The sequence below is a fragment of the Protomyctophum parallelum genome, assembly GCF_964188405.1.
Source record: "Protomyctophum parallelum genome assembly, chromosome: 15".
NCBI lineage: Eukaryota > Metazoa > Chordata > Actinopteri > Myctophiformes > Myctophidae > Protomyctophum > Protomyctophum parallelum.
The window spans coordinates 29,504,605-29,528,422 of record NC_139710.1 but is presented as its reverse complement, the minus strand read 5'-3'; the positions used below and the strand labels follow the sequence as shown (position 1 = coordinate 29,528,422).

At 42.4% G+C, this 23,818-nt stretch overlaps 1 protein-coding gene across 1 annotated transcript in view; it reads right to left on the bottom strand.

Annotated features, from left to right (window-relative positions):
- Window positions 1-2,344: 2,344 nt before the first annotated feature.
- LOC310872011 (EGF-like repeat and discoidin I-like domain-containing protein 3) overlaps window positions 2,345-23,818 on the bottom strand; it is a gene marked incomplete at its 3' end in the record, with an annotated part of 237,840 nt that continues 216,366 nt past the window's right edge. Inside the window, 3 exon segments of the mRNA XM_083783672.1 lie at window positions 2,345-2,494; window positions 16,890-16,907; window positions 16,909-17,046. Coding sequence (XP_083639798.1) covers window positions 2,345-2,494; window positions 16,890-16,907; window positions 16,909-17,046 — 306 coding nt within the window.

The following is a 23,818-nucleotide window of genomic DNA, read 5'->3' as shown; positions in this document are numbered from 1 at the left end:
TAGCGTTTTTTAAGTTGCTTGACTCAATATTTTGATATTTTATATTAATTTGATCGGACACACACCCTTCCTATAGAAATCCATTGAACGCCATGCGTGTATTTTATTAATATTCTTTTTTTAAGTCGGTTCATATCGGACTTATACAATTAATATCCAAATATTGAATCGTGCAACTTTAAAACGGTCTGGTGTGCACACAAAAGCCATAGTAAACGTAAAAAATAACCCCAGTGTTCTAACGTGAAATACCCTTTAGAAAAAAGAAACTCACTTACTGCACCTACTTAAACCCCAGACGTTGTTGAGCGGAGTACCTCGGGGCTGTTTTCACTCGACATTACAGAGTGAAAACTGCTGAAAACGTTAGCAGATAATAGCCGACCTACAAGCTTGCCCAATGGCATCTTGCAGATCGGCTATTTCCTGTTAAAGTTTTCCTCAGAATAGCCTACGGATTAAAGGAGAATTCTGGATTAACCATAATCTGATGTTAGTATATCCGATAGCGACTAGTACAGGTGAAACATTTCATAACTCCACTACGGCAGCCCAAACTTAAGGGGAATTTGGGTGAAATCACGGGTGAAATCCTGTTTTTGCAAGACTTCTGGAAGTACAAACACTGTGGAGAGTATTTAGTCATTATGAAAGACTACGTCCTAGATCTTGCCCCTAAACTTATTTGCCATTTTTTACTATTTTAAAACATTTTAAAATAGTACAAATAGCCGATCTACAAGCTAACAACGTGTCAATGTAGATTGGCTAGTTGAACTATTTTTAAATGGCACAAGATGGAGCCTACAAGTCTACAAAAAATATATAATAATAAAAATAATTGATTTACCGCAATACCCCACGCCACACGCAAGGGGCAGCAGTGGACTCAGGATGAAGGTTTTTCACCCATACCACTCGTTCTGGGATAAAATAACAGGTTAGAAAACGGCTAGTCCGCAATTCTCCTTTATGTGGATAATGATATCAAATGGCGGACAGATCTCGTCTCTGTTAAAAAGTGACACTGTACATTAGCTTCCATGGCCACAAGTTCAAACCACAGTGACACCCCAACCCCACGAAGCCCACCCCCACCCATATGTTACATAAGGTTCAGTCCAAAACAGGATGGGAGATACTTTGAAGAGGATTAAGAAACAAAAACAAAAAAACACTGAAAATAAGAAATGAAGAGTTTGCAGGTTATTGTAAAAAAAAAAAAAAAATGCAACCCACAACAACCAAAATGCTTATCCTTGGAAAAAGAAATGTTTGAAGTTCATCTTTTTTTTTTTTTTTTTTTTACAGGTGCACAGTTTGTATACATCGAAATACTGGGTTTTTTGATGCACTGTTTCTCAACATCTGGTTCTGGGGTCCCACCAGGGGTCCAAATGGACCTTTACAGGTTTACAGGTTTCTGAAATGGGACCTTTATTTTTCTTTTTTATCCGGACAATGGACCCCAATTCAGACCCTTAGTGGTCATTAATCCAAACGGGTCCCTTTGGTAAATATTTTGTATACACTCTTAAGTGTTACAGACGCGAATTTGCTCTTCGAATTACACACATTTGGCCCCCTTCTGTGGTGCACGTGGACCTGCCTCTCACATGAGCGGACCGCATTAAATAACTCCCAAAACCCCTGCTAAACCAGGTGGCACCGTGGCGTTGTCGGGTTCAAATCGTTCGGTTTATTTTAAGGTTCGGTTTTTTGGCATGTGACTTATTTGTGCCACTCGGCCCACTTGCTGAAAAAAAGACTATGATGGAGTGCGCCGTCTCTGGCACCGCTGTTATGCGAGCGAGTCGCTGTGCCGGACGTTGCAATGGCCACTAGAGCCGACTAAGCGCCATTCGAGTTATGTACCGATAGGCACAGAATCGTAAATTATCTCCCCTCCCCCATAGGCAATAACAGCGCCAAGAAATATGTCCCACCGTGAAGGAAAGCTGGGCAGAGCTCTCCCTCTGACTAGGGGGCGAAGCAGTTCCGTGTGAGTCACAGAAGGGGGAGTCGGTGATTCTGTGTGATTCAGGGGAGGAAAGGCGTTACAGACCTGTTAAGGGGTCCGTTTCGACCCCCAAACCCCCCCCCCCCCCGATGGTTCCCTCCCGTTGAGAACAAATGTTTTTAGATGAAACTAGTATGACTGAGGGACTGAGGAGCTGGGAGTAGGTTTGTGTGTGTGTGTGTGTGTGGGGGGGGGGGTTGGGGGGGGGTGTAGGACCGAGGATGTGGAGTAGGAGAGAGGTGTGTGTGTGTGTGTGTGTGTGTGTGTGTGTGTGTGTGTGTGGGGTGGGGGGGGGGTAAAAGGGGGAGAGGCTGTAGACCACGTTCAGTCTTCTTCTGTGCATCCCAGTATCTCGGCGCGCAGAGTGATGCGTCCGTACCACGACCACGGCAGGATGCGGACGAGGCGGGCGTAGATGGGCGGGTCTATCACGTTCTTTCTGTGCGTGTCGTTGTCGAAGTTTCCTTGGAAGACCTGGAAAAACGAAATTAGAAGACAAAATATACATGCAAAATATTCAAGGAAGGACGAACTCTCTCTCAAAGTTAAGATTAAGAAGAAGTTGTGTAAATTACGATGCCTTTTTTCATATTAACCATATTAGGCCACGGAACCTCCAATCACTCACCTAAGCGGTGGTGACGGTTTTTTAAAACAGAGAGATGTGTTGGGGTGCGCAGTGAGTCGCTTATCACCTAAAACTGGAGAATGCGTATAGGCCTTTAGAGACCCGTAAAGCTGGACACATATACTTCACTTTTAATCCCAGTCCCACAGGAAAATGGAACATGACGGCAAAAATGTGTGTGCGTGCGTGCGTGTGTCCGTGAGTGTGTGTGTGTGTGTGTGTGTGTGTGTGTGTAAGATCGACCGGGGGAGCAATAAACGCAAAATGTCTTGAAAAGGTATGTTACAACGAAAAATGCTGGCAAGGGGGAACAGCGGCAGAGGAGGGCTGACAGTCAATGAGTCAATTAATTTAAATTAATCATTTAAAAGTCCCAGGCCTAATTATTAGAAAGCTGTGTTTGTGGAGGTTAATGGACAGCAGAATGGATGCTCCATTGATGGCTATGATAATTTAAATTAAAATTGCACTAATTACAACTGCTTAATTGGGATGTTAATTGGTAGGTAATAGGCCTCGTTGTGTGTGCATTGTAAAATCAGTGTGATGCTCTGCCAAAGATCACGCGAAAAAGCTTGAATTATGTATCTTCCAAACAATGTAAGCCAATAATTTGATGACTGCTGACTGCAGGGTCATCGGTTAATAGGAGACCCAGTAAGAGACAATGAGAAAGTTAATTTGTATAATGAAGAACCTCACTTGTATTAAGTCTAATTAATAGTTTAAGTGCTTATACGTGATTTCACTGTTAGACTGCATTCGAAAAAACACAAACACCAAATGCGGCCGGGCAGACGACGACTCAAACAGTTCACAAGTAACTATGTAAATTTACTACTGTATTTATGTAAAATGTTGGGATACTTTTACTTTACTTGTTTGTGTCATAATTCATACTGCTACTCCAATTTTGAAAGAATATAATAATGTATTCTTATTGAACTAATTCAATCTTTTATGTCAGACCCAGGGGAGATCTAACATGACTCCGCCAGGTGGAGGCGGTATTGAGTCACAAGTTCACAATACAGCCTCCATCTGGGCTTACTCAGGGATCCCGGCCAATCGGCCCCATGGCGGCACCGGACAAATCAGCATCAGCTACGGGCGGGATCTTGTTGAGACCGTGTGACGCCATGGAGAAGTGCCTGTTGCAATTGTATTTCCTAGCGCCTTAAAATTAGAAAATTGTCTTCTATTCTTGAAAGAAAGTGAAGACATGACCTACACATCCAACACGATAGTGAGGGGTTTCTATCTATATGCTATAAGGCGTTCGTTAACACTTTTGTCGTTTGCTGGGGTTGTTTACTTTCCTGCTATACGTCATGTAGACACGTCAATATGATTGGCAGACGGTCCCAACCAATCACATGCCAAGTAGCTTGAAGAAATGAACAACTCTAAACAGTTTGAGTACGTATTCCATCACTGTGTGTACCATGGTCCATGGCTTCATCAAAGCCTGCAGTTCGCTGTGCCATTATTCCCTCATTAGACTAATGTGATGTGATCACAGGCACATGCACTGCAGCTTAGATGGTTCTATTTAATTGGCCCTGAAAATAAACATGACAGCAACTTTAATTTGCCAGAAGTTTGGTTGGAAGAACTCTGAGGCAATAAGCACACATTTATTTACACAAGTTATTTAACAGTTATTTGAACTAAACTAATACAGATTAACTAATTAATGCTAATGAAAGTAATCAATTTGGGGGCATTGATTAATTTAGTTTTTTAGTTTTTGTTATTTTTGCAAAGATCATCGCTCTGTTTTTACAGCCATTGTTGTTGTGTTTAGTCATTTATTTCACTGGGTTCATATAGGAGTGGACCATGCAGTCTGATACAATTTGAAACGATTTACAAACTGTCTTGTGGACACAAAAGCCGGAGTGGTCTATAGTCGGCTTGTCTGCCACCATACCTGTTTGAGCTTGTATTTTTAAGCGTGTGCAGAATGTGATAATCATTATAGCATCTGTCTTACTGTTACATAGACAGCATAGCATGTCATCATGTTGTCAATTTGTAATTATTTTGCTAGCATAAAAAAGCAATTGCTATGGTCTCATGGTCCAGGCTTAATGGATCACATTAGTCTCGTGTTGCCATTAATAAAAACATGGCATGACTGATGTCTTTCTTTTGAGTCTGATCCTGAACATCCTGAACATTAAGAAGGGCATGCACGGGGGCGTGGCACGGTCTCCTGCGGGAGGTTTGCACATGCTCAGTGTAAACAGGAGCTGTGATGATGGAGTGTTCCAGCAGAGGTGCTAGAGTTGCATGAGAGTTGCTGACCCTGAACTGAAATAATACAATTCAGGCGATTCAATCAATTTTTTATAAGTGGAAAAAATGTGTCTAACAGACTGAAAGAAAAAGGACAAGTACATTTACTAAATGTTAATGTTTTTGTATATTTTTCTTTTGTGGATTTTCCATGTTCTTTTCATGCTCGCTTACATGTTTTAAACTTGTATCTTTGTGAAATGACAACATGACATGGATACTGTTCATTCAAGTGCTGTGGATGATATAAAACATTTGAAAAGGGAAGTTATGAGCTTTCTATCTAGCACCTCTGCTGGAACACTCCATCATCGCAGTTCCTGTTTACACTGAGCATGTGCAAACCTCCCGCAGGAGACCGTGCCATGCCCCCGTGCATGTTCCTTCTTAATGTTCCTAGAACATTGCTTAATGACACTTCCTCTCCGTTCTGTAAGAATGAATGTTAACATTTCAATTGTTTCACACTCAATCCCCATTTGGCAGGTGTGAGCAGAGAGAAAATCAGGCACGATGAAATTGGTGTCAAACCAGAAGCAAAGGTTGCGTGCAACCTAGACACAAGATCTGTGAATGTCTCAAACAAATCACATAATATAGCTTCAAAGGTGCAACCGATTAGCAAATAATCAGTAATTGTAATTGATTATTTATCATTAACCCTTAACTCTCCATATATGGAGCTGATCTGTTCTGACATTCCATATGTTGATCCCTCCCCACCCGTCCTTCCTCTTTGATGTCTCCCTTTTGATTGATGCCTCTGCAATCAAACCCTAGACGGGCCCGCCCCAAAGTTATTATTGCAGCCGCGCCTAACAGCCGGCGAAAACTAGAGTGCTCAACAGGCCCGAAAATTCAGGCCCGGCCCTACCTGGGCCTTTATAAAACCCTGTACACTCAAGACACTGCCCCCGCTGCCACCCTTATATCTCCATATATGGAGCTGACCTGTTCTGACATTCCATTCTGTATGTTGATCTGACCTCATCAAACCCTGTACACTCAAGACAATGTCCCCGCTGGCACCTTTAGATCTCCTATGGAGTTGACCTATTCTGACAATCCATATGTTGATCTTACGGATTCAATCAAACCCTGTACACTCAATACAAGCTCCATATATGGCCGGTAGAGAATTCATTCCATACGTTGATCTGACCCCCCATGCCAAAGCACCAGCGCTCGGCCAGCAGTCTGCCATCACCCAGGACGTCTTACTGATATAGTAACTCTGATTCTGGGCGCAGATGCAGAATTAGAATAAACACTGATTGATTAGGCCTACAGATGCATATTAGGAAAAACAAAGTAATTGCAGTATTTATTTTGTTATTTTTGTACATTTTTGGTTGGAAAGCTACATAATTTATGGAAAGCTATGCCCCAGGAAACTGATTTTGTAACTTTAATCATCACCAAAGGCTTTTACAACTTCAAATTCAAACACAACATAAACATAAAATAAAACAATTTTGGTTTTTATTTGTTACCAACATTGCATTTTTAAGGCTGATATTGTCGATATAATTATGACAGATTCATTGTGCGTCCCAAGTAGAACTGTAAAGATGGAAACACTCAAGTACCTAAGTACAGTACTTGATTAGATGTACATAGTTATTTCCACCTCTGCATTTGGGACACTTTGCAGTCAAAAATGGCTCTTAACCCATTTAGAGTTAAAAAGATTCACTTTGAAAGAATATATATTCAAAGATTTGCGACACATTTTTACGATTTTTCAAAAATAGCAGACCTACAAGCTCGTAGCGCGCCACTAGGTGGCGCGCTATGAGCTTGTAGATCTGCTATTTTTCAATAGCTAGAGTATAACAGAATGCTTGAAACACCAAAAGGGGTTCCTGCCCAAAATGGGTTAAAGGCTCAGGATTGGGTTTGCAGAATTGCACACTGGTGCACTTTAAGTTTCTTCAATGTCAATACATTGTGTGATTAGGTACCAATAACTTTAGCATTGAAGCTTTGCAAAGATAACTGGAATGGACTATTTCTCAACAAAATACTTTAATTCAGCTGATAGTCATTTGCTACTTTACATTATAGGACAGACTGAAAATAACTTTTTTTTCTTGACGTTCAATCACTTGACCCCCAGCATCCCTATTCTGGAGGGAACGGTCACTAAAAATAGCAGATCTACAAGTAGATCGGATTTTTGGTGAAGAGAGTTGTTGTAGATTGAGAAATAACTCGTCAAGTATACAGTGCAACTTTAACTAGTAGTTAAAGCTCTAGAGCAGGATTTACTGTTCTATTGTACACGGCACAATAGATTATCTGCTCTGCGACTGGTCCCTTCCTCTCCTCACTGCTATCCGACAGCTAAGATAGAGGCACCGAGAGCTCCCGTTTCTTGCTGTTCCGCGGTGTGCCTCCAGAATCACCCCAGAGTCCGCTCCCCAGCATTGATTACCCCCCCCCCCACTCTTCCAGGGTGGACGTGCATAATGTACACGTGTGTGCCAAGGCTACTGTGTGTGACTCATGGAGATCCCTGAGGGCTCCATTGGGGGTCCGATGGCTGACCAAACTCCATTATTTACACCGGCCAGCTAAGGGTTGCAGCTAGACCCAGCACTCGCTGCTTTCTTGCCCTTCCTCCTCCTCCTCCTTAAGGGGCTTCGACAAACTTTGTTGCGTGCAGGGCCACGCACAGAAAATAGCCAAATACCCTGCAAGTCTCATCGCGCTTGTAGATCGTATGAATGGGACTACAATTCTCCAGAATCTCCACATTTCTATATACAGTAGAGTCTGGAAGCTGTAATCGGTTTGTCATTTCCGTGCATGAAAATATAGTTTAACTTTAATTTCCAGTTATGATAAGCGGCAAGCTTTTTAATGTTTCAAATTATTTTATATATTTACGTGCCTAGTAAAATTAAACGCGAGTGGGACCCCACAACACTCCCGGGTCATTTTCTGAGCTGTCTCTCTCTACATCGTCCTAAGACGAGCCCTCCATCAGCATCTCCAGTCATCTCGTTTCTCCATACATCTGGCCAGCTCATTTGTGCTTTCTGCACAAGCATCTTTCTTTAGTACGTCCACGTAGGTACTTTCCCTAGGTAGGTGTGGGATGTCCTCTCAATCGATGCCCATATGTGGGTTCCCACAGTACAAGCTTTCCTCCCTTCCTTCCGCTGTAACAGGTGACTAGTATGATGGAAGCATTTGAAAATTGTGGGAGGACAGTCTGCCTCGAGAGAGACAGTCAATGCATGCGGGAGTGGGGTCGGGGGTGTGTGGGGACAGGGGGCAGGGGTGTTTGTGTGGGGGTTTAACACTCAATCAAATCCACACACAGTAACCACTTCTTTTAAGAGACAAGGCAACAGGGAGCCAATCCCCACTGCTCTTGACCCCTGTGAGTGAATGTGACTCCGGCTTTTCTGCCATTTCACACGTCCCGCTGACAATCAGTGGTGGAAAGCAAACCAAGTACATTTACTCAGTACAGAACTTTTAATACTTTAAACTTCTACTCTCCACGGGGTGCATACTTAGTTTAGACTAGTCATTGGTTAGACATGGGTTATGGTTAGGTTTAGGTGTGCTGCCCCGTGGGAGGTTAGGGTTAGGTTTCTGGTTTAAGGACGTCAGTGTTTTGTACTGTATGAGTACAGAACAAAGAATGTTTGCTTTCGCCATCTTTGTTGAAGAAGAGTCTGGGCAATTAAGATTTAGTCTTACTATAGAAGGGGACCGTACCTATGTTCCCTCAGCCCTATGTTCCCTCAGCCTACGACAACCTACCTCCTCCCTCACCCTAACCCTAACCTCCTCCGGGGCAGACACCTAAACCTAACCGCAACCCTCTCCCGACCCGCAGCGCACCCCCGGGGCAGACACCTAAACCTAACCGCAACCCTCTCCCGACCCGCAGCGCACCTCGGGGCTGAGGGAACATAGGGCTGAGGGAACATAGGTATGACCCCGTCTGGGGGGCATGTCAATGATTAAAGTGTGATTACCTTTGAGGGGATAAAGTCCACCCATCAAGCCCATTAGTGTCAACCTCAGACCATCAGATCATGGTCTGATTTTGAATCTAAATGTCTTTGTGTTTCTGCTATTGTCCTGGCTCTGCTCTAATTGAGAGCAATTTAGAGGTTTAGGATTCAATGGTTTGTTTACTACCCTGTTTCCTGTAATTTTAAAATCCACTGCATATCTTCTTTCCCCCTCTGTCCAGGTTTGTTTAGATTCTAATCCACAAACTTCCAAGGCACTAATTCCATGGGTCATGAAATGCTATACAATTAATAAAGTTGTTTTCTTTTGCATTATTTATATTACATCTATGTTGGTTTAGTCTATCTGCTATTGTGTTCCTAGTTTCACCCACATATTGTAGGTTGCACTTGTTGCATGTAATTAGATAGACACAGTTACTAGTATTAGCCTGTACGATTTGTTTTATTCCCACCATTCTCATTGTGCTTCTATTTTTCACCTGTTGTTTAGGTCTGAAGTAATCTGGTTTATTGCATATCGGTCTGTCTGTCTCCTTTAGTTTGCTATGTAGGCTACAAGGTCATCTTTCACATTTTTGTTCTTCCTAGTGACTAAATTTGACTGAGGGACTGCCATTTTTTCGTTTTTCATGTCATATGAAAGCAGGGAATCATAGCTTCAAATTGACATATTGGTTGTTCAGTTTGGCCCACCAGTTTTGGAGATATAGCTTATATAGATCTTGCAGAAAACAGCGAGTTGAGAAAACAGGCTTGAAAGGTTCACTTCTGTGGTCTCTAACATTACACCTAGCTACATGTTTGGGCATTTATTTCATATTTACATGTCGATTTCAGCTCTGACATTTGTTTCAGACATGCTCTAGTATATGTGAATAGTCTGCCTGTGCTATAAACTAATTTTCTCCTCTGGTGAAAAGCTGGAATTTGCGCGATGGCAGTCTCTCAGTCAAATCTGGTCACCTATATGCTGGTATAATTTGTATTGTATTGTATGTAAATGTATCCGTTTAGTAGGTCACCCATCCTATTTGCAAAGTTCCTCTTCATTTTCATGTTTGTTATTCTGCTTAGTGTCGAATAGGTAGTTAACTAAGGCAAGTTTGGGACTCTGGTCCCTTTCTTTCACCTCTAGAAATGTGTCATGTGTTTTTCTAAGGAAAGCTCTTGTGTATCCCCGTTTTCGTAAGACGTCAAATAGAGTTTGACATCCTATTTTTAAAATCACTTTGTTGTGGGCAGATTCTGTGGAATCTCAAGAGCTGTGATTTGACTATGCCTATAAGTGTGTGGCGGATGGAAGGAGGTTTTATGTAGGAGAGCGTGTGTGTCTGTTTCTTTAAAATATACTTTGCAATCTAATTTACCATTTGTGTTGACATTTTGAGCCTTTGAAGACAGTAACATCTAGGGAATCTATTGTTTCTGTGCTCGTCACATATTTGATTGTAATTGATCTATGGTGTGTGTTTAGTATAACAGTTTGACTGTTTTTCACGCTTAACCCGCATTTTAATCAACCCCCCTTCACTGCCGAGATTGTTGTATTACCTTTAGAGCATACGCTGAATTATTTGGGCTTTTAATCCGCGAAAATCCAGCAAAAAAAGCTCCCGTGGTTTGTTATGATTCGAGCGTATCATCCACCATCTTGGTGCACCCGGAAGACGCACACAAGACTGGTCTCAATGAGGCGTTGCACCCCATGCATTTCCATTGGCCTCAATTTCCCAGAAGCCCTAGCAGCCCACAGCATGTGACGATTTCCGGTTTCGTCATCAAAGCGAATGCATCTAGTATCTTTCTCCGCGACGAAGACGGATTTTCTTTTTATTTATAACAATACAGCGGATTAAACACATAAAACAAAAGTCGCGATTAGCGAGGTTGGCAGCGACAGTAACCTGGAGTAATCCATTCCCGGCACGGAAACTGTTACAATCTTGGACGTCCTCTTTGGTGTGTTTCCAAACACCAAAGATGTCATCCAAAAATCTATAATAATGTGTTGGTTTGAGTTTGCTTCTTTTTTTTTTAGCTATTTGCATAGGAGGGGGCAAACCTTTTCCCCATGACTGTGCCTTTGGTTTGGAGATTAAATTCAAAATCATTTTTGGTCAGATTTATATTCCAATAGTTCCAGTAGTTCTACGTTCTCCACCACGTCTCAGAGGATAATTTTGTACTGTTTGTGTAGATTTTACTTAAATGCAATTATTTCACGGCTTTGTTTATAGTTACTTTGTAGATTTGATTATTGCTATCCGAAAATAGTTACGATCGACTGATTTAGTTACAAATTCTGAAAACAAACGTTATTTTACTTTGGTACCGTTTTGTAGCCTACTTCTATTCAAGCAAAAATCTTACTTGCACCACTGTTCGCTGCCAATGACTTAAAACTAAATAAAAATAAAAACGAGAAGAGGGGAGGAAACCATTAGTGGCTAATCTTAAAGCGCGCTTGTATTTACCATCATCTAACATGCTATTACCCTATATGACCTGCATGGGAATTCCAGCCTCTAATGACTAATTAACCTGGTGGAACCTAAGCGCAAGCCGCATTATGACCGATCAATTACTTGCGTGCTCGACTGCTTCCCGTCAAAGCGACTGCGGAAGAAGCATTGACACAGCATGTCAAGGTACTATGTGGTGTTCATGGTTATAGGAGCTTAGTCGATAAGCTACATATCATCAGTGTCGGGCAGAAACTGTGCACCAGTACACCTTTTTTCCCCCCATAAGTTAACGCCCTACTTGACCATATTACAGCGTCACACAAAATTGAGCTTGCAAATATTATGCTTGCTACTTTTGCTTTATTTTTTATTAATTAAATCTGGATAATGGTTTATGACATATGAGGTTTCCACCCGACTATATTGTCACCGTCGGGTGGAAACCTTGTATCTCCACATTTCAATTATATATATTCTTTTTATTTTTGTTTTCAGAAATTAATGCCCAGCGCAAAAGTAGTGAAAATAGCCGATCATTTTGAAAGTGAGAGTCTTTCTATGGGTTTATACACATTGAAGCAAAGTATTTCCCAGTAGCCAAAGTATAAAATATGGCATAAGTGATTAGAATGTAATCATAAACTAAATATGCAACGTAACTATAGTAATAAAAGCTGTCAAATACTTTGAGGGGGACTGGGGGAGTAAATCAAGTATAATATTTCCCTATGACACCTCAAAAGTGTACATAAGCACAGTACTTGAGTAAACGTACTTCTACCAAATTGGCGTTGTGTTTGTGTAAAGGACATCTGTATTCTGACAGAGTATCATTTCTCTCTCTCTCGATCTACATCTATCTGGACGCAGTCTGTGGCACACCGGAGCCCGGGGCGAGAGACACCGGAGCCCGGGGCGAGAGCTGAGGAGAATACTGAGGAGCTTAGCGGCTGCCCCTGGGCCAGTCGCAGGCTTCTGGACATACACACAATCTGACGCAAAGGCAGACACGCGTGCACTGTATACAGAAACGCGCGCATGCACGCACGCACGCGCGCACGCACGCACGCACGCACGCACGCACGCACGCACGCACGCACGCACGCACGCACGCACGCACGCACACACACACACACACACACACACACACACACACACACACACACACACACACACACACACACACACACACACACACACACACACACACACACACACACACACACACACACACACACACATTCAGACTTCACCTAGAACTCGCCTCTTCAGACTCCATCTCACCCCCTAGCACTCAATTTTGGGACTCCACCTCATCCCCTAGCACCCCCACCCAACTCTCCGGACTTCACCTCACCCCCTTAGCACTCATTCGTACTCCAGCTCATGAGGGCGCTATAGCTAGCTGAAGAGCCGTTTTTGAGGGGCCTCAAAAACTGTCAAGTATATATAAAACGTGGTTTAAAAGTCATGACATATATAGCCTGGCAGTTTGGCCACACCCCCATCTCAGAAAACAGCTGCACTGGGAGGGTTTCAGACTGAATAATAGAGTGAAACTAAATTACATTTGAGGCCGAGTGTCAGGCTATGAAAAATAAGCTGTAGGCATCGTTTTCCTGTCCAACATTGTGGCATACTGAAAGCAGTGAAATGATTATTGTAGACAAAAGAGGGCACTCCAGGGTATAGCATAGACACCTTGGCAGAAGACTGGTGTAGCTAGAAATTGTGAGATCAATGACACTGATGACATGACTGTAACTCACCTGAGCGTGTCATCAGGTGAGGTGTTTTGCCACTGCCATAACAAAATTGCTCAGGGCATTTCCTGTTTACGGGCTCTTGAACAGACTGCCTGCTCTGCATTGCTGCCAGTGTTCTGTGGTTTATGATTCGGCGAGGAATTTAATATAATTGCATTCATTGGTTAATTTATTTTTGTGTTTGTTTCTTTTTTTACTTTTCTTCTCTCAGTTGTAGTAAGTATTGATGGTTTCTTGTGGTTTATTGTATGTCTTTATATGGCTCAATTAATTTAATGCATAGGACCACAATGGAAACAAGCAGTCAGGGCTTTTTGTGATATAATTTGATCATTATTGTATATTTTTTGCAAACCGATAATCAATCAATCAATCAATCAATCAATCATTCATGTTATCTCACGACACATTGTGAGAAATGTAATGTGTTATGCATAACACACTACCTCCTACTGCTAACAGACACACAATATATTAATAATGTGTTCAATCAATCAAAACTTGGACCTGCTAATTTCACTGTGCTTGAAACTTCTTAATAATGTATGAACAAAACAGATTAATTAAGTAATAATTGTCATACAGAACGCTCTGCTTCACATGCAAAATGCCACCAGATTGCGGCCGTATTCGTTGATCGCATAATTTGCAGCTGCAGCCTTAGTAAATCGGATGTTAATTGCATGCACCATACGAGCACAAATTGCAATGTGCCATGGGTAAATCTGACCCTGAGAGTCCTTTGGTTTTGCTCAGGAATTACGCAGCAACGCCACAACGTGAAACTTGAAGCAGTCGACTGAATTTGCAAGTGGCCATGGTTTATACTATGTGGGAATTCCCAGGAGGCATAGTTTTTGAATGGAGAATGATTTATGCAACAAAGTCTGCAGACTCCACCTCACGACCCTAGCACTCACCTCTTCAGACTCCACCTCACCCCCTAGCACTCACCTGTTCAGACTCCACCTCACCCCCTAGCACTCACCTCTTCAGACTCCACCTCACCCCCTAACACTCACCTCTTCAGACTCCACCTCATCCCCCTAGCACTCACCTCTTCAGACTCCACCTCACCAACTAGCACTCACCTCTCCAGTCTCCACCTCACCCCCTAGCACTCACCTCTTCAGACTCCACCTCACCTCCTAGCACTCACCTCTCCAGTCTCCACCTCACCTCCTAGCACTCACCAATCACCCCCTAGCACACCTAGATAAATAGTCCATTGTGAAAAGTCCTTAGACATTGTCAATTTATTGTCATCCAACAATTCGACCCCCCCCCCCGGAAAATAGTTTGGGGACGCCCTGGGCATCCCGACCCACAGGTTGAGAACCACCCGGTAAGCAGTGGCCCATATCCAATAGATCTGTACTTCAGTGTGCTTGAGTAAATGTACTCGCTCACTTTCCAATTGCTATTGGAACCAGCGTGCTTCTCTGTGAGGCAGTGGCCCATATCCAAAAGATCATCTTGGGTGTTAAAATTATGAACTCCTCAAGCGAGGAATTTGAACGGCGAGATGGATTTTTTTTCTTTATTTTTTTCCAGGGTGCGGGCTGTCTAAAATCACAATTTATCTCCAATTGATATGCAGTTATTATTGGAGTATGATACTGTATATGCATAACAATCAGCTGTCGGGCATAACCGTACACTTATCTATACTTTCAGAGTTACCCTCTGATCTTAAACTCCCACTTGATGGTGTGGAAATAGCATAAGCAGTTGTGTGTGTGTGTGTGTGTGTGTGTGTGTGTGTGTGTGTGTGTGTGTGTGTGTGTGTGTGTGTGTGTCACGGTCCGTGACATGTTATGTTTTCTTGTGTACCTTTTATTTTGTAGCTACCATTATCCTACCGGAACCCCCGTCGGCTGTCCCGACTCTGTTCTTTGTTGGTTCGTAAATTGTGTCAGTGTTATTTAGCTCCTCGTATATTCCTAGTCCTAGTGTTGTTTTCTTGCTCCTAGTTATTCCCTAGTTTCCTGTGTTTGTTCCTGTACCTCTGGTCTTTGGTTAATAAACCACCCTACACTCGACCTGCCTTGTGTCTGCCTCATCCAGTGTGTTGTGTGTGTGTGTGTGTGTGTGTGTGTGTGTGTGTGTGTGTGTGTGTGTGTGTGTGTGTGTGTGTGCGTGTGTGCGTGCGTGCGTGCGTGCGTGCGTGCGTGCGTGCGTGCGTGCGTGCGTACATATACATGTATACAGTATATAGTTTTTTAGTCAAGTACTGTATTTATGTACAATCGTGAGATGGAGGGCTCAAGCAAGCTTGTATATTTCAATAAACACAGCAAGGAGAGACAAGGAGAGCGTCTCTGTCTCGCCACCGGGTGTCTAGAGAGGAAGAAGAGCATATTATCAGAGCATCACTGTACTCTGAGGGATGTTGCTGAAGTCTGCTGGAGCCCTGCGCTGTCTCTGTGGATGAATGGGAGGGAGGGAGGGGGGAGTGTTCAGCAGTGGCTTTTCCCAGGCCAAGCAACCCCATTGCTAAACACTTGGCCGCGGCCGGACCCACAGACCAGTGACTTCCGGCAAACTATATATAAAACATTGAAATATACAACTAAGTGGTGCCAGTTGGGCAACTAGGGATGCTTGATTGATTCGTCAGTTATCACATCAGCATCGCAATACCGTCCGTGAAAATGTGACGTAGAATGTGGTATCAAACCGATATCAAATTAATATGAACCTTGGGCTATGCAAATTATATGCTTGTTTAATTTTAATGCTTTCAAGTCATTAAAAAAAGCACAATTGGTTTGCTTATCTGCCCCACTAATCGGTTTTAGAAAAGTTTCTAAAAATGTGAAGCTGAATAAGTTTGGGCCTCTACTGTGCTACCTATATGCGTTGCAACGCCGATCCGATCGATATGTCTGAGTCATAGTGACTTGGGCTTGTCAGAGTATACCCGTTGTGGCCATCTGTCTGTGTCCCTTGAATGCCCATATGTGGAGATCTCTGTATCTGTCTGACTACCTTTCTCCTTTGGATCTCCAGTATGGAGATCCCTGATGTTATCAGTATTTTCCCATTATACTGGCATGCCCATATGGGCATATTGGTTTGTTTGTGTGCCTGAGTCTGTATAGGGCTAATAAATCAGGTACTGTGATATGCACTGTGTGTATTAGAAGTCTTCATCTGCACTCAGAATCATAGTTACATAACAGGTAAGGTGGAAGGAAAACACTCAGATATCGGCCATGTTCTCAATATCGTGCATCCCAACTGAGGACAATTACTCTGTAAACTCAGTCCAATTCAGTACGAGATGCAAAATTCTCTATTATGTGGACCCAGTGCTTTGAGCCTCATGTAGGCAGAAGTACAGATTGTACACTTTAAAATGGTGTGCCACACATTTAAATCTGAGACCATTTGATGACGACGACGCTTATTTCAGTGTTGTTCATCCTGAAATCAACAAAGCCGATCAAACGCTTTGGAGAAATCATGCGGAAGGTCCAACCACCCCCCCCCCCCCCCCCCCCCCCTATGGCATGAATACCTCGGTATTTCTCACCATGAACGGAACAGCCTTTCGTTTTAGACACGGTGCGGCATGTGTCACAAAATGAACGATAATTCCTCCTCCCCCCTCCTGCCAGGTTGACAAAAAGCTCCAGACGCGTTCCCTATATCCATCACGCCGGTGACAGTCATTCATTACGGACGTTATGGAGAGGCACTCACCTTGTCCTTCCCCTGTTTTTTCGTCTTGATATACGACCCACCGCTCCCCGTCGTTACTGTACGCCACTTTGTACGAGCCTACAAACTGAACGTGGCCGAAGTCCTTCGCCCCCTGGGTGATGAGGCCTGTGATCTTGGTAGGTACGAGCATGTCCACCTGATTAATAGGGAGGGAAGGAGGGCGGACAGACAGACAGTGAAAGGGAGAGAAAGAGAGAGAGCAGAATTATAAAAACCCATCTGCCACAGAAGAAACGTGTCACATTCCATTTTCACAAGGTCGTCAGCATAATTTCTCTCTCTCTCTCTCTCTCTCTCTCTCTCTCCTCTCTCTCTCTCTCTCTCTCTCTCTCTCTCTCTCTCTCTCCTCTCTCTCTCTCTCTCTCTCTCTCTCTCTCTCTCTCTCTCTCTCTCTCTCTCGCTCTCTCTCTCGTCTTCTGAGGATTTATAAAGACGGTGTAAAGTCGGGGCGCAAGAAGTCACGTTCAATTATTCACAGGATATCGAACAAGGAGCCTTACTGTACGGGCTATACTGTACGCCCACCAGCTGGCCTCAGCACAACACAAACATGCAGGCCGCAGCGGATTCTTGACAGCCGGACGGACCGAGCCATTTGGGTTAATTTTAATACCCACTTCTCATTTTGCAGTGGTGGAAAAGTATGGAGTCAGAACAGTATCAAAAGGTCCACAGTAAATAACACAGATTTGTAACTCACAAGTTCAGATTTGCAACTCACGTGAGTGAATTTGTGTTTCACATTTGTGTTTTGTATCCACAAGTTCAGATTTGTGTTTTGTATCTGTGTTTCGCATCTGTGTTTCGCATCTGTGTTTTGTATTTGTGTTTTGTATTTGTGTTTTGTATCTGTAATTCGCATCTGTGTTTTGTATCCGTGTTTCACATCTGTGTTTTGTATTTGCGTTTTGTATCTGTAATTCAAATTCAAATCTGTGATACAAAAGACAAATCTGAACTTGTGGATACAAAACACAAATGTGAAACACAAATTCACTCACGTGAGTTGCAAATCTGAACTTGTGAGTTACAAATCTGTGTTATTTACTGTGGACCTTTTGATACTGTTCTGACTCCATAGGTATGGTAACAAATTGCATTTTAAGTACTGTATTTGTGTACAATTACCTTACTTGAGTATTTTATTTTTTCCTTTCATATCGTTGCTGTCTGGCAGGAACCTCTTCATTATCATATTTTATGTTTTTTTGTTATAATGGTGGTACCTGGAGAGACACATTCTTTCTGAGGTGGTACTTGGTTTACAAATGGCTCGGAGCCACATGCGCCCTGCAGGTTAATATCGGAATACTGATACTGGCTATTATTGATTTCAGCTGTTACAATTGCAAACATGACCCACTTTAACTTCCGTCTAAATTAGTACATGGGGATTAAGGATTATATGAATATAGCCGAGAACACTGAGTCTATCACTGATATCATACACGTATAATAAGAGCGTTGCTATAATAAGAGCGTTGCCAAAAGTAGGCTTATGTGTGTGTGTGTGTGTGTGTGTGTGTGTGTGTGTGTGTGTTCCTTCCCCGCTCCCCAAAAGTAGGCAAGTGTGTGTATGTGTGTGTGTGTGTGTGTGTGTGTGTGTGTGTGTCACTGTGTGTGTGTGTGTGTGTGTGTGTGTGTGTGTGTGTGTGTGTGTAGGTGTGTGTGTGTGTGTGTGTGTGTGTGTGTGTGTTCCGGTCCCAGTCCCCAAAAGTAGGCAAGTGTGTGTGTTCCGGCCCCAGTCCCTAAAAGTAGGCATGTGTGTGTGTGTGTGTTCCAGCCCCGGTCCCCCAAAATTAGGCATGTGTGTGTTCAAGGTTCAAGGTTCAAGGTTCTTTATTATTTGTCTCCCGAGGAAGAAATTTGTCTTAGACCAAGGGCCCGCATAAGCATAGCCCTTATGTCCATGTCGCCGCAGTGCAGTGCCAAATGTGTGTGTGTGTGTGTGTGTGTGTGTGTGTGTGTGTGTGTGTGTGTGTGACTGTGTGTGTGTGTGACTGTGTGTGTGTGTGTGTGTGTGTTAGAGGACTGACACGGAAGTGGATTTCCACTCCTGTCCTGTCCACTCCCACAAGAAAAAATCCTGTCCTGTCCCAATCCTGGACCAGGGTTAAAACATAAATCCTGTCCTGTCCCACTCCTGTAGAATGACTCATGATCCCATCCCCGCTCCCACTCGAGATGACTCCCACTCCCATCCCGCTCCTGTTTTTTTTTACTACTGGATTATGGGTTAGGTGTAGTTCTTTTGACTTCTAACGCAAGTCAAAAGAGCATTGTCTCACTGAAAGATGACTACAAATATGCGGTTGCTTCTGTTCTTTTGGTCGGACGCCACGACCAGCTGAAAATGATCATTATGATTCTAGATAGATGTCCATTCCCCGCTCCTGCACGCTCCCGTTGACTTCATATCCCGTCCCGTCGAAACGCATTGCAAAGTGACGCCTTTTGAGCTTGTAGATCTGCCACTCTGCTACTGCTGTTTTTTTGTTTGAATATTTTTTATATTAAGAGGATTCCACCAGACAGATACGACTTCATTCTACTACTACTCCACTACATTTCGGAGCCAGATATTGTTATTTTTATTCGACTATGATTATTGAAAACTTTGATAAATTTAGATTATCATTACAAAACATACAATAACCAATTCATCCACCATTCTATACTTAATTCTTCAAAAATAGCCAATTTACAAAGCATAGAGCTATCCCTGATGGATATACCAATACAGTCACTATTAGGTTGCACTGACAGAGAGAAAGGGCAATGTTTCAGACAAGGAGTCAGTGGGTACATTTTTCGTTCAAAATATGTCTGGAAGTTGTTAAAACGCTTCCAGCTTCAGAGGGAGGCAAAACTTTTAAGTTGCGCAGCATATGACCCTGACTTCATACCAGCAGTATTAGACAATAGGTATAAACAATGGCCACCACAATGGCATCACCTCTATATGTATATGATTAGAAATGGAGATAGACAGTTTTGAAAACCTAAAGCAGAAATATGGGTTGGCTAACCAGGACTTTTTTAGATACTTGCAGGTAAGGGACTATTTTGGTAAAAAGTAAAAGGGTCTACTCCAGGTATTACAACAATCCTAATCACTGTATTTACAAATGCTTATGGCTCAGGAAGTAATAGGGGTCTTGTAAGTAACCTATATAATGGACTTATGTCGTTGAAAAAGGACTCTACAATATATCTGAAAGAGCGATGGGAAAAAGAGTTGGGCATTGATATAAGTGATGAAGTATGGATGAATATATGGGAAACGCAATCAACGACCACTAATTCCTTGACTTTTGTTGGAAAAACCAGATTTGCTTCTTTATTACTCCAAAACAGAAGTCCAAACAGACTGGCAACCATATGGACTGTTGGAGAGAATGTGGAGATACAATGGTTGATCATGCACATGTATTTTGGTCTTGTACTGTAATTCAACCATTTTGGAAGGAAGTGACAACACTTATCTCAAACATTATGGGTTTTGGAATAGATGATACATTCACATCTTTGTATCATAACTCCCAGATGGGCTAAATCAGGAAAAAAGCTATTACAAGAAATTGGTTACAAAAGAACTGTCCTACTGCTTGACCTATTTATCAACATTGTGAAGCAACTACATCACTTGAACAGATGACCTATTCTTTTAGACTGCAAAAAGAGCTGGGTGAAAGAAGATGGGAGAAATGGATAGAGTATTTAGCTGGGGGGGGGGGGGGGGGGGGGGATATGGAGTGAATATGGGCTGTGTCTTTCCGGTTGTCAATGAATGTAAGGAATCCAAAATTCTGTAATATGTGTTGTTGTTGCTGTACATCCCATGACCTCTTTTGTTTTTTTTCGGGTTTTTTTGTTGTCTTTTGTTTTTATTCAGTTTTTTACTGTTGATGTTTCTGTTTTATTGTATGCCTTGTTTGTCTTTTGTGTCTGTCTTGCATATTCAAAAATTCAAAAATAAAGAGTTAAAAAATATATAGCCAATTTACAAGCCTCCAACGTGACACGCAGGTAGATGGGCTGTTTATTTTGTTGAGGGGCGCTATAGCCCCTCCTATGGCCAGCTTTGTGTGTTTGTGTATACCCCATAGCGTTGATTTGATTGGCTGAGCACCCCGTGGCGATGATTTGATTGGCTGAGCAATGTGCAGTACATATTCAGGATAAAAAGTGAGGAGAGAAAAGTGAGAACGCCAATATTGTGATTGGCCGGAATCAGATTTTGAATACAGTACTTTTACTAGCAACAGACTATTTGTTATATTGTGGTATTGCTACTTTTACTTTAGTACAATACAAATATGTGTACGTATTCCATAACTGGTTAATTTTTAATATGTTCTAATTTGTAGCGAACAGCCCACATAGGAACTGGCCATGCAGCAAACGAACGAACGCACGCACGCGCGCGCGCACGCACGCACACACACAAGCTGTTATGTTTATTGACTCCTAAGACTTCAATTACAGTGTTTCATTATTTAGAGACGCATACATCGGGTGCCACTGATGAGAGAGAAAGAATCAAGTTTGGCGGAAACCTCGGATGTGAAAACACAAAATAAAGCGTTTCTTTTCAAGAAATGTGTTCAAATGGATCCAATTTAGTTATTATTTAGTCACAAGCTCTTGTTCATATACTACTCACCAGTTAATAATAATAATAATAATAATAATAATAATAATAATAATAATTGAACCTGCAAGCTTTGAGCTTTCAGATCTGCTACTTTTTATGCTTTTGTGTGACACTGTATAGTATGTTTACACACACACACACACACACACACACACACACACACACACACACACACACACACACACACACACACACACACATTAATCATTTATGTATGTCCACATAAGAGATACAATACGAGGACACAAATACAATTACAAGGTGCTGTACAGAGTGCAATCAGCAAATCCCGGACAAATACCCACACACAGTGGTACAAGTAACAGCGTCTTCGCCATATTTGGCGGCTATACCGACAGTGGGAGAGAGAGACACACACACACACACACACACACACACACACACACACACACACACACACACACACACACACACACACACACACACACACACACACACACACAGTTTGCATAATTATGGAGATAAGAGGTTTCTGCCCGTCAGCAAGGGTGATACGATGACAGGCACTGTGATGCTAAAGCAGCTATAGCCGACTCCACCCCACAGGCCTGCGGAGGAGAATACAACGGCAATGCAATTAAATACAGACAGACAATGGAGTCGGTGCTTTTGTCTGGGTTATCTCCACCGTGTTAATTATGCTAATTATGTGTGTCAAATGAATAACGCATGGGAATCAACGATGCCGAACGGCGACAAGTCATTTGAATGTAAAGCAGACAGTGACGGACGAACAGGTATACTCGGATTGTTGGATTCAAGTAAAAGTAGCAATATGGTATATTATGTTGGTACAGCTTTACTTAAACATATATTTATACAAAAGTGTTGTAATGCCTTATGAGTGCATTATAAGTGTGGTTATAGCGCATTATAGACCCTACCATAATCAACCGGTTGGGCCTATAGTGCATTATAATAATCACATTTCTGATACATTAGAATGCACTATAACTCTTATTATGAACGTTTATAATTGTGTATACGACAATGTTTATAACATAGTATACGTGCTGTAGGGCAGAGGTGGGGGCTACTTATTGGTAGGCGAGCCAGTAGGATACAATACAACAACAGCATTGACACAGACATGTGTGCGGGCAGGGATTAATTGGCATAAGGAAAAAGGGGCTAAAATGTGAAAATATGAGTAGTTAGTTACTAGGCTACTATACAAAGGAAGATGAGCAGCTGTCCAAACCATGCTCATATTTCACAGGAGATTAACAGACTTAACGTGGAATCACATTCATTCCCACTTCATCCTTTCCTCGGGTGGAAACCTTGTATGTCCAAATCCATTACTTTTCTATGGGGCCCCAGAGTGGTAAGACTGGGCAAGATATTATCTCGACTAGTCGTGTTATATCTCAACTGGACGAGATAATATCTTGTCCAGTCGAATTATTATCTCGACCGGTCGAGATAAATTATTTTTCTTACCATGGCCACTCTGGAGCTCCGTACTTTTCAGGAAATGTAGAAAGAATGGATCCAATTAAGTTATTATTTAGGCACAATCTCTCATTAAAGATGGAGTGCCACAATTTTTTGTATTTTTCCAGTTTTCCATGTGTCTATGGGGTGACAGTACTTCATTATACACCCTGGAGTCGTTCTTATGTGCAATGGTGTATTAACTTTGCATTTAGGGTTTCTTCCTGGAGGCTGAACCCTTGACAGTCAAACGGGCCAATGAAATAAACAGTAATATAGTGACATCACATTATCAGCCCCTCCCCTAACCACTCCCCCTTTATCATACATCTAGTTCAGGTGGATCACCACTCATCACCACCCACCAGGCAAACCAGGCATACATAAAAACAACATTTTTGAACAACATTCTTTTGTTTGCATGTTCTCCCCGTGTCGGTACCCTCACAAAAAACATGCAGTAATCCTGGTCACTAAACTGCCTCCCCCTGGCCAGCCGGGGCGCCTGATGGAGGGGAAAGGAACTGGTTGGAATAACGTGTTCCTTCCACACGCTACGTCCAACCAGGGAAACTCCCCCCTGTCAGGTGTAAAGGAGCAACTTGGCATGAAGGAAGCATGAGTTCAAGTCCGTTGCTCTCCCCTTGTCCCCCATATATGGGGACTAGGTTGGTGGAGGGTGTGTAGAGCCCAGGATCACATTAGATGATTGACACAGGGGTGAAAAATGGGTTACAAAAATTGTGGGATAAAAAAATGTATAATTTATATAAAAAAAAAAAACATTTTAACA